This window comes from Cheilinus undulatus, linkage group 3 (assembly GCF_018320785.1).
Source record: "Cheilinus undulatus linkage group 3, ASM1832078v1, whole genome shotgun sequence".
NCBI lineage: Eukaryota > Metazoa > Chordata > Actinopteri > Labriformes > Labridae > Cheilinus > Cheilinus undulatus.
This window is the reverse complement of record NC_054867.1, coordinates 35,084,121-35,102,663: the sequence shown is the minus strand read 5'-3', so window position 1 is coordinate 35,102,663 and position 18,543 is coordinate 35,084,121. Positions and strand designations below refer to the sequence as shown.

The following is an 18,543-nucleotide window of genomic DNA, read 5'->3' as shown; positions in this document are numbered from 1 at the left end:
TTATTGAATCACACTGTGTGGATTTTACAATCAGTGTTTTCGGAGATAAATTTTCTTTCAAAATTTGACAACAAAATTTGCTTTAACTGTAACTGGAGTCTTAATGAAACTGAGTCTCAATGCAAATTGATGCTCTAACTGCAGTGTGTTGTGTCTTGGGTGGTCTGAGATTTCCTGCACATTTACAATTATAAGTGGGCAGTGTTCTCGTCTTGTTTCCTGCTGTTCAATTGACCTCACTTTGAAAATACTGTGGTGGCCTTTGTGCCAGACTACACAGCTGGCATGGACAGCATGAGTTCATATGCAGAAGTGGTGAAAAGTATTGCTTTAATAATAAAGCTTTCAACTATTTTCATCCTACATATCTAGTAGTATATTGGTTATTACATAAGCTATTTGAACTCTATGGCTTTAAGTGTTTTTCAGTAGAGACTGAAATGGGATCTTATTCTTATCACCTCATCTTTTTAGCTCCAAATATCAGTGTAGATTGGATAACTGCAGTACAACTTTTGAGGAAAAGTTCTGTGATGATGCTAAACCAGAGGAATGTTGTTCTTGGTATTGAGCTGGTCCAGACCACAGATTTGAGGGGGAGGGCAGTGAGCGTTTAGAGGAAATGGGTGAGAGAACTCCTCCTATATCGAACACCACATTCCTCTTTTGCTCCTTCTGTCCAAGATTTGGAGCGAAACGTGAGGACAGAGAGAGCACAGACAGAGGATACCACTGGGGAGAAATCAACAACACTGAAGAGTGCTGACTTCAAGGCGCAGAAGCTGAAGGGTAAGGCATTCCTGGAAACCTCTTAATTATGTTGCATCTTTTATTATAAGACCAAAAACAACCACAGCTAAGTATGATGCAGCTTCTGTCTGAGGAGACGCAGATCACACCCAAGTTTGACAACAAGCTAAAAACAGAATCCTTAAATCTTTTTCATTCTCTGCATGACATGCCTGCAATATTTACGTTCATTGCCGAGGTTCTGCCTGTGCCTGGTACCTCTCACTGTTATATAAACCAGATGTATTAGTGTGTAATTAAACACATGCCTCTCCGAATTGTCCACAATCTAAGAGCAACAGTGATTTCCCTCTATGGGCAGAGCTGGGTGGGAAAGACAAACATGTACAAGGTGTACAAAACCAACTCCTTAAAGGCTAAGCAGCTGACACTTGAGGGGAAGGTTGTATAGGAATAGTTAATGTCTGTTGCGTGCTTGTGTTTGAAATTAATTTAGAATTTTTCGAACAAGGCAGCATAGCCATAGAAAATACAGTATGCTAAATAGGCTTTTGCACAAGTACATCCCATCTAACATGTGCATCACAATGCTCCTAATTTAGCTGGAAAAACAGCAGAAAACACCAGCACGTGTTTCTAGAATTAATTTCTAAATCACAAAAAAAAATTATATTTACAGTTGTAAACAGCTGTATCTGAGGGAACTGAAACCCTCAAAAGGAACAAATGTTGCTAAAGAAAGTTATTTCCCCTAAATTTTAATGGAAGAAGTTACCACACAAATTCGGGTAAAATCATGAGTCACTAAAAAGTATTCTGGGTACCTGACTTTAATTCTGAAGCCTTAACACGAACTTGAGTGGATTTGTGGGGACAGAATAAAAGCAAAAGTTGACTTTTTTTTAAAATGAAACCTCACTATGACATCATTCGTGTTGTAAATATAAAGCTTGCACCCTTATTCACAAAAAATGCACAAAGGTGTGCCGGGCAGTTGGCAGAGAGTGTTTCCGACTACAAGTTTGTTTACAACTGTTACGATTACAAGGGGCTGATGTTCTGATGTATCCCATGGAGACAGACAGAAATCCCCCTTGTATGGTGTGCCTTAATGGGCAGAGATTGTCAGTACAGATGTTGAGATGCATGATGAAAGTGCTCAGAGGCACACAGAGAGCCCACTGTGTCAGACAAAGTAATGCCTACTAAAATATTCACCCCCTTTAAAGTGACTGCATTCAACAGAGGTCCAGCCGATTGGTGCCAGTAGTCTCACGATTAGTGAAATGGGGATCACCTGAGAACAGTGACTGTGTTGAAAGTCCACTCACTGGTAATCAATATTCTTGGCTACCATTACACCATGAAGACAAAAGAACACTCCAAGCAACTCAGAGAAAAGTTGAGGGAGAAGTAAAAGGCAGGGGATGGATACAGACACATTTCCAAGGCACTGAACATCCCCTGGAGTTCAAGTTAAATCTATCATCAAGAACTGGAAGGAAAATGACACGTGTGTAAAACTGCCTAGATGAGGTCATCCTCATAAACTGAGTGACCGTGCAAGAAGGAGACTAGTGAGAGGGACCACCAAGACAGCCATGGCTACAGAGATGGGACACTCTACATATATTTTCTGGATTTTTCACCAGTCAAAGCTTTATGTGAAGGTTGCAGATAGAAAGCCACTGCTGAAGAAAACTTAGATTAAAGGGATACTTCAACATTTTGGCAAATTTGCCCATTGCCATAATCCCTATAGTCTTAGTAATAGGTTCGTTACCTTTAGTTGTCCGTGCAAGCTATTTTTAGATCGGCGCTGCCGAGTTCGGAGCGGCTGTGCCAACTCCTTGGAGTCTTACAGTATTCCGGCTTTTCCTCATCAAACTCATCAAATACACAATCTAACAACTCCAAAATGCTCTCGTGGCCAAGTTGTGACCTGCACATTCACCACGCTATGAAATAATAATGTATAATTATGTAACATTACGACACATGAAGCAAATACTCAGAACTACTTTCTGAGTAAACCACTGGGCGGAGTGACAGTGCACGCCTGTGGCAGTGCCATAATTCCTTGGTAGTTCTGGCTTTGCATTTAGCTTTAAAACATCGCCGTCTCATAATGTTCCATGATTGTTTCATAGCATGGTGAATGTGCAGGTCACAACTTGTCCATGAGACTGTTTTGGAGTTGTTGGATTGTGTATTTGCCAAAAATACCCAAAATACCATCTGTCTCCATAGCGTTAGCCGCACAGCTGGTATATCAGTCCCCCCAGATCTAGAAACAGCCTGCACCGACAACTAAAGGAAACAACCTATTACTAAGACTATAGGAATTATGGCGATGAGCAAATTTGCCAAAATGTTGTATCCCTTTAAATCTCAACTAGAGTTAGCCAAAAGGCATGTGGGAGACTTCATTGTCCAGTGGAAGAAGGTTTTTTTGTCTGATGAGTCCAAAATGATGTTTTCTGGCCATCAGACAAGACGCTGTGTTTGGCACACACCAAACATTCCACACCATCCCCACTGTGAAGCACAGTGGTGGCAGCATTATGCAACAGGAATGCTTCTTGGCAGCAGGCCCTGGAAGGCTTGTAAAGATAGAGGGTAAAGCGAATGTGGCAAAATATAGGGAAATCCGTGAATTTGGATCATAAATCGATTCATTAAAATAAATGTAAAGTTATCGCTGTGCTTGTTAACCTGAAAACTTTTTCGTCTACTTGTATTTCCTTACTTGGCGGGCTTGCCTCTGTTAACATGGCAGCGACACACAGAGGTAACAACAAAAAAGACGTTCAGTTCAAGTGACTTCCAGTATTAGAAGACAAGACATGGCAGTAATTTTTTGACTTCTGGGGTGAAGTGGAGGTCCTCTGATGCATCCAGGTACTCTTGAAGCTGCACAGAAATGGTTTAGAGACAGGGTGAATGTTCTGGAGTGGCTGAGTCTAAGCCCAGACCTCAATCCAATAGAGCATTTGTTGCTGGACTTAAAAAGGGCCTTTCATGTCTCATCCCCATGCAACCTCACAGAGCTTAAATAGCTTTGCAAAGAGAATTGGAGCAAAACTGCAGTGTCCAGATTTGCAAGCCTGACGGAGACCTATCCACACAGACTCAGTGCTGTGATTGCAGTTAAAAGTGCATCTACTGAATACTGGCTTGAAGGCGGTGAACATTTATGCAGTCACTTATTTTACAACACGTTTTCCCTAATGGACATTGATTTGTAGAATTCTGTTTTTCACTTGACATTATGGAGTTTTTTGTCATTTTAAATCTTGACACATATGGTATGTATTCCACAGGCTTTAGTCTTTCCTCATGAATATGATCCTACAATCCTAATGAATAACAGGGCTGTTTGTGCACAGGATATCAGACACTCAACATCCCAAAGCAGCCATGGTGCTCCTACTTATATCCATAATTGCACTGCATCTGGTCACCTTGGCCATGCTCTTCACTGCCACCCTGGAAAAGGTGAGACACAGCTGATGTCAGAACTTATGTAGAATCTCTTCATAGTAGATGTTTTATCAATTCTTGTTTAAAAAAAAATGTGAAAAAGTATCTACTTTCTTACTTGTTGCAGTCGTGGTGGGTATGGACTGATGAAGAAATCACAGACCTCTGGTATAACTGCTTCCACGATAACGCCTCAAACACCTGGTTATGTGCTGCCACAGACGAAAGCGGTAAATTTCAAAGCATTTGTCTGCATGCTTACCTGTATGTACATGCTGGTTTATCTTTATTTAATAGTCACAGTTTGCATAATGCATGATTGGATGTTTCCAACAGGAATGAGAATTTGGTTTTGCTTGAAAGACAGCTTACTTTTCTCTGACCTCTATTTCCAGACTGGCTTCAGTCTGTCCAGGCTCTCATGGTCCTCTCTGTGGTCTTCTCCTCCATCTCCTTTCTGGTTTTTCTGGGTCAGCTGTTCACTATGGCCAAAGAAGGACTCTTCTATGTCACGGGCCTCTGCCAGGCATTTGCAGGTGTGTGAGGACCTATTCTAAAAGCCACAAAAATGAAAATAAAAAACCTCTTTAACTTTCACCTCTTCAATGACCACATAGAGCTTTCAGGGTGGGAAAATCAAGTACTGTTCTGATGACATATTGATGTTTTATAAGTCATACAGAATTGACAGAACTGAAGCTCAAAAGTATCTAAATGATAGTGTTACCATACAGAAGTGGTGCAGAATAGAAAAAAAATGGAACAGATTCCAAGCTAATGTAAGATGGCAAACAATTTATTTTCTCATGGACAAAATATTGCTGACTTTAGCTATTTTTAAAAAATGTTTTACATTGAACATGGCCGGGTGAAAGCCTGGATTGTTAGCATTTTTTTCCTCTGTTGCTCATTCATCAAGAGGCAGTGAAAAAATGCCACTGAAAAATAAATGGCTGTAATGAAATAATAAAATCTGAAGTTAAAGTTCTTACTGTGTTTCTCCTGCAGGTTTCACAGCCTTTGCTGCTTGCCTCATCTTCACCTTCCACAGAAAGGAGATCTTAAACGACACCAGAGACCTGAGCAAGGGACGCTTTGGCTACTGCTTCATCCTAGCATGGCTTTGTGTCCCTCTCCTCCTGGTCAGTGCGATTCTGTACGTCCATCTGCGCAAGAGACAGTGAGCAGAGAAGCTGAAAGAGGGAGACAGGGTTTCTTAATATTAGTATGGTAGCCATTTTCCTCTGATGTGAAGCCTTTCTTTGCACCTTTGAAGCCAAAATGCTGTTTAACTGTCATACATCCTTTTCTAGGTTCAAGCTGTTTAAAAAATTCATTAAACCATCACTATTTCATCACCTCTTTAACATTACAGCAACTGAAAAGTCAACAAAAATTGAAAAAATTAAGGTATTGTCTTCTTGCCTAAATTGTTTGGCTAGGATGTGGCTTTAAGCTAACACTGGAAAGTCCTTAGACCAGGGGTTTCAAACTCAATCACAGAAGGGGCTGGTGTTCTGTCAGATTTTGCTTCCTTGTCAGATATTGCTACTTCTGCTTTTTCCGGTAGCTGCGTCTATTGATTTTTGCTGCCTTGTCAAATTTTGCTCCCATTACTCAATGCATTAATATAAAGCCAATAATCACCTCACTACTGAATTAAGACTTCTGAATTAAGGTCTTACCTGAGGGCCTAACAGGGTCCACATTTACCTGTCAGTTTCATTTTTTGCCAGTATTGAATTATGGGGAAAAAGTTAGCAATGATGATAAATGATTTTGGGATTTAAAAAGTCAAAATGATTAGTTAAAAGGCTCAAAATCTGAGATAAAAAGTCAAACTTATTTTTTCAAAAGGTCAAGACACAAAATGAGATGTTAAAATAATGCTTTTAATAGGCAAATATATAAAAAATGAAAGTCACAATCATGTTTTAAGGCAAAAATATGGCTTAAAATTGAAAATGGTGTACCTAAAAGGTCAAAATATGATATAAAGATGGAAATAATAAATTCAAAAGTTCAAAATATTAGATAAAAGTCAAAATAATCAATTGAAAAGGCCAAAATTTGAGATAAAAAGTGAAAATAATAAATTGATAGTTTAAAATGAGATTAAAAAGTCAAAATTATAAGTTGGAAAGGTCAAAATATGAGACAAAAAGTGAAATTAATACATTGAAAATGGTCAAAATATGAAATAAAAGTCCAGATAATTTATTGAAGTCATTATTGTGCAATGCAAATAAGAAAATATAAAATGAAAACAAAAATGAATTTGTTTTCCCACATTTCTTTCGATTTAGTTATTTTTATACATCATATAATTTTTTGTTGTTTTTCAAATTTTTATGACTAAGGATATTTCATATCTTCAAGGTTAAGTTTACTTTTTTATACTGGAGGAAATCTGCAGACCTCATGTGTTAGAGCCAGTTATAATAAGAATATGATTTGACCTTGAGGGCTGGGTGTAACTGTACCACAGGCCGGATTTGGCCCCGGGCCTTGAGTTTGACACCCCTGTCACAGACATAAAGCAAAGTATAGCTAGCTGTAATGTTAGCTAGAAATGGGTTGTTGAATAAAATAACAAATGGATGCCGTTTTACTGAACCATAAATAAGAGTGCATGTCAAGCTAACTGAAGGTTAGCTTGTATGTTAGCTAGTATGTAATCTAAGCTATCTTTTGATACAGGAAAGGAACACATTTATAGCTAACGTAAGATTTAAAAAACAATTGAGGAATACAAACAACAGCAAAAAGTTTTTAGAAAACTATTTTTAGCCATAAAAGGAGTCCCAGATGAATGCTAAAACATCAGTTTAAAAGCATTTTACTTTTTGCAGGAATGCTTTTCAGCTAACTTAACTTTAATGTAAGTAAGAAATGGTTGAATCTAAAACACATTTTTAAAGTTTATTACCCTGTGGTAGTACTGTCAAACTAGTTTTCTTAGCAAAACTAAGCTTTCAATTTGAAAAGAAAAAGCAGTTGATTTGTTTCTTAACTATAGGAAATGTGTTAGCTTTTGAGCTAATGTTAGCTAGAAAATTGTTAAATCTTTAGCAAATGAACTTAAAAACAGAATGGGTACTGAGCGTAAAGTTAGCAAGGAGGTAGTTATATGCTAATATTTTGCTATAGTGAATAAAGCCAATTGCAATGTATTTTAAGCTTAAATATCATATATGTTGTTTAAGCTGGAAATGCGTGTACAAAATTGTTCTGATAAAGATGAGAAAATTTCACAATGGTCACTGAAATACTGTGACACTGGCAAAAGTAAAAATAAATTTAAAATTATCTGAAAATTAACTAGTGAAAATCAGACATTGCTTTTGAATTGTGGTATAACAGAATCATTAAAAAACAGTAATGAAACAGGCATGAACAAAATTGATGGTATCCCTAGAAAAGATTGAAAATAACTTGATCATAGTGACATGTTAAACCCGTGGACCTTAAACTTCAGAAAAATACGTGAGGCTGTAGTCACAAGAACATCAAGCTGCCTGGAGATGGTCTTATAGCCGTTACCTTTAACGTGCTTGCCTATTATTTTTTTTATCATTTCCTGGGACGACTCTCTCCTTAGTTTTCTGAGGTCCATATTCAGTGTGGTACACACCATGATACCAAACAGCACAATGACTTCTTTACACCCTTTAAGTAGACAGACTGACACAAGTTTGAAGGCACCTGCGATGCTAATTACAGGACACCTTAGTTTAACATGTCCCTAGGGTCACATTATTTTCAATCTTTTCTAGGGGTACCATCAATTCTGTCTAGGCCATTTTTTATGATCATGTTGTACCACAATTCAAAAGCAATATCTCAATTTTCATTTTTTATTTTCAGTACATTTTTATTTATTATTACTTTTGTCAGTTTCAAGTTATTTCAGTGACCATCATGGAATTTTTCGTTCTCTGTTGGAAAGATACCAACAATTTTTTCCACATGTGTATAGACCAATGTCCCGGGACATTTTCAACACTGGGGCTCAACCTCTAAAGATTTTTCTTAAATTTTTCTTGAGAAATTTTCCAATATAAACCTACATTGGAATCACGTTGTGCTCTTAAACTACTGAATTTTTGCATTTTTAAATTAATGAATACCATGTGCTTGTAAGCTGGAAGCTTGTGCTTTTCCTTGTTGGCATGAAAAAACACCCATATAAGGGCATGGGACTGCAGAGCTGTGTGCGAACACAGAAGCCACACAAGAGTGAGAAGAGAAGTAGCAAGAACTCAGTAATGCCAAAATTAGAATGAGTATGCAACTTGTTTACTATACAGTTCTAAAGGGGATGCAGTGCTGCTCAAAAATAAAGCAGAGAAAGACACATTTGATTATAGATTTAGTGTCAATAGTGGATATTCTGTACTTGGTAAAAACACATAAATTGGATAATTTCTCTGTTGAAAGTTGGTCATACTTAAGCTGTGTCTTTGGGTACATTATCTATTAGCATAAAGGTGCTACATTTATTTTTCAAAAATGCAGTTAAATACAATGTAAGTTCTTTGTTTTTCTTAATTCAGTATATTCAAGTGCTTATTTGTTCAAATCTTACCATTTCCCTGTCATATCAGCACTCAGCTGAGTGTAAATGTGCTCTTAAGTGTTTATAGATTTTGACTGTAGTCAGAGGAAATGCTTCAGTTTAAATATTGTGAAGTATGAGCATTATCCTCTTCAATTCAATAGAAAGCACACATGAAGAAACAAGATGACTGGGACTGAAACGCCTCTTTCAAAAATACATTTCTGTTTTCTTTATGACTCAAGTTCCACCCTACCAGCTGTACGGTATGCGGGACATTTTCTCAACCTAATGGCATCTGTCTGTGAGACAAATTGTTGTCACTCAAGATCAGAACAAGATAACTAAAGGCCTTTAACCTCAGCGCTACAGTTAAACCTGCTGTAAGATACAAAGTTAATGTACTACACGAGTGAATCTGAGATAATAAGTGGCCTATAGCTCTTTGTTATAAATGACTGATTGTGATCATAAAAAATTATATAGAAATTTATTGATTTTTTTTGTATTTTGTATGTACATTTCTGTTCATGAATTAAAGGTAATACACTGATTGTTGTCCCTTTCTTTTTGAATAGCTAGTTCTGTGAGCAGCCTGTTTATTTTGTCTTAAGTACTCCATGTGCAGCACAGTAAAGGTGCAATCCTCTGACATAACACCGTGATTACATAAGGGTGCACCACCGTTGTCATTTAAGCAGCCATCGTTTTGTGGTATTCATTGTTTACTTTGGTAAATTATGCTCACGCTTTTTAGACAAAACCTCAACACTCGCGTCTAAATTCACAAACACATTTTTCTCTGCGGTTTTTCGTTTTTTTTTGATCATTGCAGGAAGTTAGACAGAGCTACGTATTGTGCTTGCTGACAAACCTACCTGTCAGGCTAGACTAGTCCTGGGGGAAAACTTTGAAGAGTATTGCAGCCAGTGAGATAAAGTGAACATATTGAACAATTGTATTCACCACATGTCTCACACACATTCAATAAGCATTTAAGTAGAATATGATCTCAGAGACAATGACTTTAATACTGTAACTTTGAAAGTAATATAAGGTGGCTGGCAGGTAACCTTTCCATCAGCTGCTCAGTATTTCTGGAATCTGACAGGAAGTAGGAGTGGAAGAGCTAAGAGGAGTGAAGTAACATGCAGGGGAGGGAACACATGTAGAGTGACAGAACCTGAGAGACTATTTGTATTTGCTGAGCCTGAGAGGTGAGACGTGCTGCCCAGGAGGATGTGAGAGAAAGGGATTTCTGTGACTAAAAAAACTGAGCAAAACTCATGGATCACCTCTGCTTATTTTGATACTTTACCTATTTTCTTGGAGAGAAGCTGCTGCAAAACATTTAATGAGCTCGGGAGTGAACTTATGAACCTTGCTCAGGCCTTATCTCAGCAAGGAGTAGGGTGAAACTCATCATCAAGATTGTCAGCCACATCAAGGTATGTCTTCTGGGAATATTGTAACTTTCTCTCACAAAGATGAATGAAAGACTGGCATTAACAAGATTGAAGGGTGGCATGAAGTGGCTTGGAATAGTTTTGTTTTCACACTGCTGAAGTCGTTAGTTAGAACTTTGATTTAGCACTTATTCCCAGAGATATACCAAAGCTGCAGGCATGTCAAACTCCCAGGAGCAGAGCCTTAATGAGGATGCAGTGTTCCTGCCGGTTACTGAGTCCTCCCCAGAGTTCCTCTACAGTGAGCTGGAACGTCAAGCAGTGGAGAGGCTGATCAATGCCGGACCAGAGGCCTTCTACAGCTCCATCGGCGCAGAGCTCTCCGGCTGCTTTCTGTCGTCTGAAGAAGTGAGCCAGATAACAAACTGGGCTCAAGACTATCGCTTAAACCCATCACAGGTGCAAACAGTGGAGAATGGATTCAGCTCAGACATCAATGACTTCTGTTCCACTTACTTCCCTTTACAAACTGACATACCAGCCCCAGACCTGGAGCTGGGATGGCCTGAGAATAGCCCCTGGGTACCACAAGGAAGTATTACAGTCCATACCAGTCCTCCAGCTGAAGGGGACCCCCCTGTGAGAGAGGTCATCAGACGGCACCTGCAGAAGGCCAGCCAAGTATGTTTGCATAAAAATTATAAAGATGAAAGATGAACAAGATACCTTTTAAACAAATGAGGCAAAGTTGTACAGCTTTGCATTGCTGGTCATTTTCATGGGTCTTTTTTCAAACTGTGCTTGCACAACCTTATATTTTTAGAGGTTTGGGTTCATAGCTTCTTGTTAATTAACATGTTTCCTTTAAAATTTTGTGATAAAGCTTGTAATCTCATAAAACATAATCATAATATACTGCATCAGTTGTAAATAGGCATCTATTAGAGTTGTCAGATAAGCAGAAATCTGTCCAGCAACAAAACTGAAGCTCGCCTAAAGTTTAACTCATCAACATTTTTACTATTTTAAGATTTAAAAAATTTACTTCATGAATTTTACTGCCAGTACTTTTTAAGGTATCTTAATGTAAAACCATTCTTGCTTCTATTGCTTCAGAAAAAGTAAGGGATGTAGAGGTATCACTACATCTGTTTTTGTGATTCCAAGCAAAGGCCTTTCTTCTATATATTACAGGTGATTGCCATTGTGACGGACAGGTTGACAGATGGGGTTATAATCGGGGACTTACATACTGCCGCGTCTCGGGGTGTCCCTGTTTACATCATCCTGAACCAAAGGTCCATCCAGGAGAACTTCACACTCAGCAGGCTAAGGCATCCGGTGAGTCATGTCTGACAACATCAGCACACACCCAGAAGCCATCCTCCACAATTCGTATGACATGGCAATCAAAAAATGTAAGAGATTTCATTTAACCAATCAATCAATCACCAGTCCATCAGATCAATGCATTATGTAACACGTCACTGAAAGTATCACTCTTATTAAAAAAACTTGAGACACTGCATTTGTACTCTGTGGAGGTATCTCATAAACTGCAAGAGTGACTTTTCACTTTAACATTGGTATGCTAGAAATGTAACGTGTGTTTGGCAACACAAAGCCCAACTGGTTACACAGCATTCAGCGTTATCTGTGGTTCTTTTCGTTGACAACCACAAACACCCTTATCATGAATGCAGTAGGGTCTGAGAAAATCTCAAAGACATGGCTGAATAAAGCGTCAAACTCTCTGTCTATAGACATGTGATTTAGCTTATTTAAAAAAGACAAAAAAAAACTGATGGGGTAAAAAAACATTACATTTAGAAAAAAAGTCACAGCACTTTACCTTTTCACTGGCAATCTCCTCTGTTTTAGCTCATCTCTACTGACAGGAATCTACTGTGGCTAATATACTTTTTAAAACATAACATAAAAGTTGGGGCGCTGTGTAAGATGTAAATAAAAACAGAATGCATTGATTTGCAAATCTTATAAACCCATATTTATTCACAATAGAACAGAAAAATCTCAGATGTTAAAACAGACTTTTACCAAGCAAACACTTACATGCTAAACTCAGATGATGAACATTGTCAACATTTTACAATACAATTCTAATCCTGCCCTTTTAGTCCTAAAAATAGTTGAGATGTGATGGACATGGTGAACATTATACTTGCTAATAGTTTACGTGTTAGCTTTGTCACAGTGGTCATGTTAGTGTGCTAACAATGGCATACTGTTTATAGCACCAAAGTCCTTACAGACCCTACTGAACACTGTCTAATCTTGCTTTTGTAAAATGGTGACTTGTAATTGTCCATGAACAGGATGTATGCCATGTTTCAGTGTTATTCGTCAAAATTAGGGCTAACAATGTAATAGGCACAATGAACTTCATTGTCCCTCTTTAAAAACAGTTCTAACCTGGTCTTGTGCTTTGGCAGAACATACAGGTCCGTGTTCTTGGAGGGAAAACCTTCTGTTCCAGGACGGGCAGAATGGTGGTTGGAGAAATGAAAGACAAGTTTATTTTGGTGGATTTAGAGACGGTCATTCATGGCAGTTACAGGTGAGCAGCTATTTACTGACTGATTGATTATTCTAACTCATTTTTAACACAATCTTGTGTAACAAACTGTCTCTGGTCTCTGAAGCCTCACATGGACAGACGCTCACCTCCACCGGCAGCTCATCACTGTTTTTCGCGGCCCAGTCGTCCAGACATTTGACAGAGAGTTCAGGATCCTCTACGCTGCTTCCCTCCCCGTCTTGGACACATGGAGGGTTGGAGGAACTCACGTAGATGTGAGCCATCAGCTGAAAGAGTTCTCAAATCAAGGGTTTAAGAAACAGCTCTCTTGGGAGCCTGAGTTAATCAGCCCCCCTTCCCCACCTACTGATACTCTCCTGGACTGGGAAGCCATGGGGGTCTTCCAGATAGACTCCTGCGTCCTGGACAACCCTTTTGATCAACAAGAGGAAATTTTATTCAAGGAAATCCCCCTGCAGAACAACATGCTGTTTGCCAAAAACACACCCATTGTGAATGGTTTTACTGACAATGGGAACCAGTTTGTGGATAAAAAAAGGTAATCATGATCAATGATGACAACGTTTTGTTCATGATACTGTCTTCGGGGGAAAATGGGATGCATACAATGCAATTTACTCTGCATACACATGTCTATCAGTGGATTCTGCATATGATTACTGAATCTGTGTGCAAGGAACCATCTTTATAATGGAAAAAGGGTAGTTGATGAACATTTTAGTCACATTTTAGTAGATTAAATTAACACTACTGTACGGTTAGACAGTGGTCAGGACTGTCACCTCTTAGAAAAAGGTTTGTGGTTTGAATCCCGAAGTCAGATAGGAGCCTGTCTGTTTGGCATCTGCTGTGCATCCGTGAGCTCCTCACACAGTCTACAGACATGCTTGTTAGGTTAATAGGTGACTCTAAGGCTACATTTATGAAGTAAGTCTGACTGCAGCCCACTCATCTCTGACGGTTCATCTCTGACGGTCACTCTCAATCATTAATCTGACATGCCGTATTTTCGTATAGAATAGAAATACACGCTAGAGTAGATAATGGAGCTATGGAGCTACATAGCTAACAGAGCTACATAGCTAATGTAATGAAAGCTAAGCTCACAAAGCAGCTACATTATCTCTGTAGCTAAGTAAGTTGTATTGGCTTAAGTAGAAATGTTAATAACTTAGCTAGCATAGATGCGATAGCTTCAGTCAAAGCTGGTAAAGATAAAGCGAGCCACCATTCCTGTAACTACTTCTAAAATGGATCTCGCATATTATCATAATTTGATCCCAGATTAGACCTCTGACTTTTTTCTCTGTTTTATTTATGAAGGTTTTTTTTGTCTTTATTCTAAAAAAAAAAAAAAATTCTGGAAATAAATTGTACCAGCAAATTATGGCAGAGAGATATATGGCGTCTCAGATGACAATTTGTGAGAGTGGCAGCCAGACTCCTCCCAGGCCTTAATGCTCATATCTGATCATTTTGTTTGGCTGTTCACACAGCGGTCAAATTACAAAAGATCGGGTATGGATCTGATTTAGCACCACAAATGAAAGCCTGAATCTGATATGATAAGATCAGACTCAGTATCACTTGTGCTGTTTACATATGGTCAGAAACAAACAGATAAAAGTCATATATGAATAAAAAAATCTGATTTGGGTCACTTTAACTGAAGCATGAATGTAGCCTATATTGTTCATTGCTGTGGGCAGGGTGGGTTTACCCCACTTCTTGCCCAATAATAGCTGGGATTGGGGACATTGGGGGTGGAAATTTAACTAGTGAGGTGGAACAGAAAGCCAGACAGAAGCAGACTTGTCCTCTTACCAGTGTTTTAGGGAAAACTGTCTGAAAGCAGAAGAACAGTCTATGCAGAGAGAAAGGAGGGAAACTATATCTACTGTCACCCAATCTCAAATCCGTATTGTGTGATCATATTAACGCCTTGAAAATGTTGTATTAAAAGAGGACTTGAAATCCTGGATAGCTCAATGGGTTACACCACTGACTATTGTCTGGAAGATCAGTGGTTCAAATCCCAACCAGTGGGGTATCCAGTCTGGACCCTTGAGCAAGGTCCTTAACCCCTGGAACACCTGCCTACCCTTCTGTATGTCTATTTGGATAAAAGCATCTATGAAATAAATGACATTGAAATCCTCCGAATAGCCATGTGTTGCAGCAGAAGCCCCCAAGACTTGGTTATGAGTAGACTAAAGTATAACTCTGCAATATGTCTATGAAGTTTGTAGTGTAAGTTACAGCTTTTGAAAGTTAAGGCAAAATATTTCATTACACTGTAAGTCAGTACTTTTACGTTTTGCCCTAAAAACATGGTTTTTATTTGTGCTAAAGTTTGTTTGCACTACTAAATTAATGTTTTTTAATATGATAGGGTCAGTAAAATCACCTCCCCAGTGACAAAGACCATCCCAGATAAACCAACAACTATCAGGTGAGTCGTGCAGCCAGTTTCATCTTAATACTGTTTAATAGTACTGTCTTTTTCCTTTTTAAATGTTGTCTGTATTTCTTTACAGGGATCCTGAGTACTTTCAGACCAACACACAGCACTCACCAACAGACCCAAGGTCTCCAGAAAGAATTAAAAAGTAACAACCAAAACATGTCCAAAAATCTATTTTGACCAGTTATATTTGAAGCTAAATGTGATTATTCTTCTTCAGGGTGGAACAAGAATTAGAGAAGGCCCTTTCCAGACAGCTCTCCACAGAGAAGAAAAAAATCACAGATGATAAAACAAGACCTGAAGATAAAGCAAAAGAGCAAACACCTAACATGGTGCCACTTACTCCAACCAAGAGGAGAGCTCGCTCAAGGAAGGAGTCGATCCCTGAGGAGGAGAGCAGAATCACAAATGAAACATGCTCTAAAGTGGAGAACACGCCGTCTTCTAGAGTAAGAAAGTGACCTCTGCTTTTTAAACACTTGAGTTGATGCTGATACATAAACTGAGATACATTGCTCCCCTCTTCACAGAAACCTTTGATCCTGATGGTGCCACAGTCTGAGAGTTTCAGCTCTCTCAGCGACATCATGAAGAGGATTCAGCTTAAGGAGAGCTCTTCAGGACGGCACAAGAGAACATCGAAGGCTGCAGTGTCAGAGATGAGCCGGTCCATGATGGATCTGAGTACAGCTAACACAGATACAAGTAATGATGAGAGAGGAGTCCCCGTACCAAGGTTCAAGGGTGGTGTAAGTATGAATTTATCTTTCTACATATGCACTTGAGAAGGAGGGGTGAAGAGGAAAAACACTGCTCACAAGAAGTTTACACTGTAAAAACCGATCATTATGGTAACTTAGAACCATTGCTAATTCTACTGTGGTTTAGAGTTGTGATAACTCAATATGGTTATGCCCCTGAGCCATTAAAATAAGTGAATTAGTGACTTTTTTAGGAGTATTCATCAAAGGCTATGCTGAAAAGATCAACCAATTTTTTTGGTAGTAATTTAAAGTGTTGATGAAAAGTTTGAGTGAAAAAAGTATCCAAAGTTATTTCATAATGAAAAATGGATGTATGGCCTTATTTTTTCTTCTTATTCTTATTATATCACATTAAATGTTTTCATAATATAGCCCCCAAACATCATAAGGACCGATGTTAAATAAGGCAGCTATTTTCAATGTAGTCTTAGTCTTAAAATTAAAATAAACTTTAGTTTTCATCATTTTAGTCATGTTTAAACTTCATAGTTTCAGTATTGTTTAGTTTGCAAAAACTCAGAAACAGTTTAGTCAAGTTTTAGTTGTTTAAATGTCCTTCCATTTTGGTTAATGCTTGATATCAAAGCATGTCTAATATTTGAACCAATTTAATCAGCCATAATTCATATAAATGTAAAACACTCATACGTCACACTTTTATTGATTTAAAATAAACTGATAAAAACTGACATGCCTTATTTCTACAGTGGAGAAATTTTATACCATGCATTCAGAAGTCATTGCAAAGTGAAAACAATATTTTAGGATTTTTGCACATTTATCTAAAAAAAACAAAAAAAACAAAAAAAACAAAAAGGAAATATCACATTGACATAAATATTCAGACTCTTAACTCAGTGCTTAGTTGAAGCACCTTTGTTAGCAATTACAGCCTAGAGTCTTTTTGTATGTAATTCAACCATCTTTGCACACCTGGACTGGTTAATTTTCCAACACTCTTCTTTCCAAATCCTCTCAAGCTCAGTCAGGATGGATGGGGATATTTTGTGAACAGACATTTTCAGGTCTTTCCAGAGAAGTTCAACAGGGTTAAAGTCAGGGCTCTGGCTGGGCCACTCTGGGAAATTCACAGAGTTGTCCCTAAGCCACTCCTGTATTGATATGGCTGTGTGCTTAGTGTCATTGTCATGTAGGATGGGGAAACCTTCTGCCCAGTTTGAGGTCCTCGGTGCTGCTGAACAAGTTTAAATTGAGGATATCTCTGTACTTTACTCCATTCAGCTTTCCTTCAACCCTGCAGTCTCCCAGTCCCTGCTGCTAAAATAACACCCCCACTGCATGATGCTGCCACCACCATGCTTGGACATGTTCCTCCAGACATACTTAATGTTTATAATTGAGGCCAGGCAAATTCATCTGACCAGATAATCATGTTTTCTCACAGTCTAGGAGTCCATCAGGTGCTATTTGCAAACTCCAAGTGGGCTTTCGTGCATTTTGCACTGAAGAAAGGCTTCTGTCTAGCCACTCTGCCATAAAGCCCAGATCAGTGGAGGGCTGCAGTGATGGTTGTCCATCCAGAACTTTGTCCCATCTCCACACAGGAGTGAGAGTGACCATCAGGTTCTTGGCCACCTCTCTTAATCAGGCCCGTCTCCACTGATTGCTCAGTTTGGCCAGCTGACCCGCTCTTGGAAGAGTCTTGGTTGAGTCAAACTTCTTCAATTTAATAACTAGAAAACCACTCAGAGAGTTCAGACCCCCGCCAATAGCCCTAACTCCCAATAGTACAAAATCTTTAAAAAAAAGATGTGTGTGCCTTTCCCAGTCATGTCCAATCAATTTAATTTACCACAGGTGGATTCCGATCAAGGTGTAGACAACCTAGCAAAATGCCAGGTGTTGTTGCAAAGGGTCTGAATACTTAATGTCAATGAGATATTTCAGTTTTTTTAATTTATCAAAATTTCTTAAAATTCTGTTTTGACCTTATCATGATGGTGAACTGAGTGTATTGAGAGGATAAACTAATTTAAACCACTGCAGCATTAGGCTACAACATAAAAAATGTGGACTGAATTAGGGGGAGGGACCACCATATTTGGAACCTTATAAACTCTGATTTTCTTATCTATGAGAAGTAATAGAAGTATGAAGCCATCTTCTCACAGTTAAACTAAAGCAGAGAGTGAATTTAATGCCTTTTTTTCTGTCCATCTCTATTCCTTTAGCAGCACTTTGACCCGAGTCCTGCTTCCTCCCTGATGAAGATCAGGAGTGATGACTTGAAACCCTTATTATACAGAACTCCTAAAAACTTTCTGCCTAGAGAGAGGCCTCGCAGCTCCAGCTACGCCCTCAAAATGGACTGGAGGAGGTCATGGGCCGAGATGAAAACTGAAGAGGAATGAAGAAGAAAAGATGAAATGCTTTAGCAACAGCAAATATGGCTGCCAGCTGTGGCCAGTGTGTTGTTTACACAAAATAAATGGGATAATAAATCACAGTGTATATAGTATTATTCTGGTTCTATCTGTTTATGTCCTCTGAATTTGACGTTTGGTTGTTTGCCATGAATGTGTTTGTAACCAAAC

General features: G+C 38.6%; 2 protein-coding genes across 3 annotated transcripts; both read left to right on the top strand.

Moving 5' to 3' along the window:
- The first annotated feature begins 665 nt into the window (after positions 1–665).
- emp3a (epithelial membrane protein 3a) lies at positions 666–6,025 on the top strand. Of its 2 annotated transcripts, none has more exons than XM_041778849.1 (5): positions 666–789; positions 4,140–4,248; positions 4,361–4,463; positions 4,629–4,769; positions 5,242–6,025. In XM_041778849.1, exons 2-5 carry the CDS (start codon positions 4,171–4,173, stop codon positions 5,415–5,417), a joined length of 498 nt encoding a protein of 165 aa, XP_041634783.1. In that variant the 5' UTR covers positions 666–789; positions 4,140–4,170; the 3' UTR covers positions 5,418–6,025. The 2 variants fall into 2 exon arrangements, with proteins under 2 accessions (XP_041634783.1, XP_041634793.1); XM_041778859.1 differs by having other exon boundaries at positions 679–789; positions 4,124–4,248.
- Positions 6,026–10,416: 4,391 nt separating this feature from the next.
- fam83e (family with sequence similarity 83 member E) lies at positions 10,417–18,458 on the top strand. The gene is made up of 9 exons (XM_041783593.1): positions 10,417–10,878; positions 11,392–11,538; positions 12,651–12,775; positions 12,861–13,295; positions 15,150–15,209; positions 15,295–15,366; positions 15,442–15,673; positions 15,755–15,973; positions 18,181–18,458. Exons 1-9 carry the CDS (start codon positions 10,417–10,419, stop codon positions 18,358–18,360), a joined length of 1,932 nt encoding a protein of 643 aa, XP_041639527.1. The 3' UTR covers positions 18,361–18,458.
- The last annotated feature ends 85 nt before the right edge of the window (positions 18,459–18,543 follow it).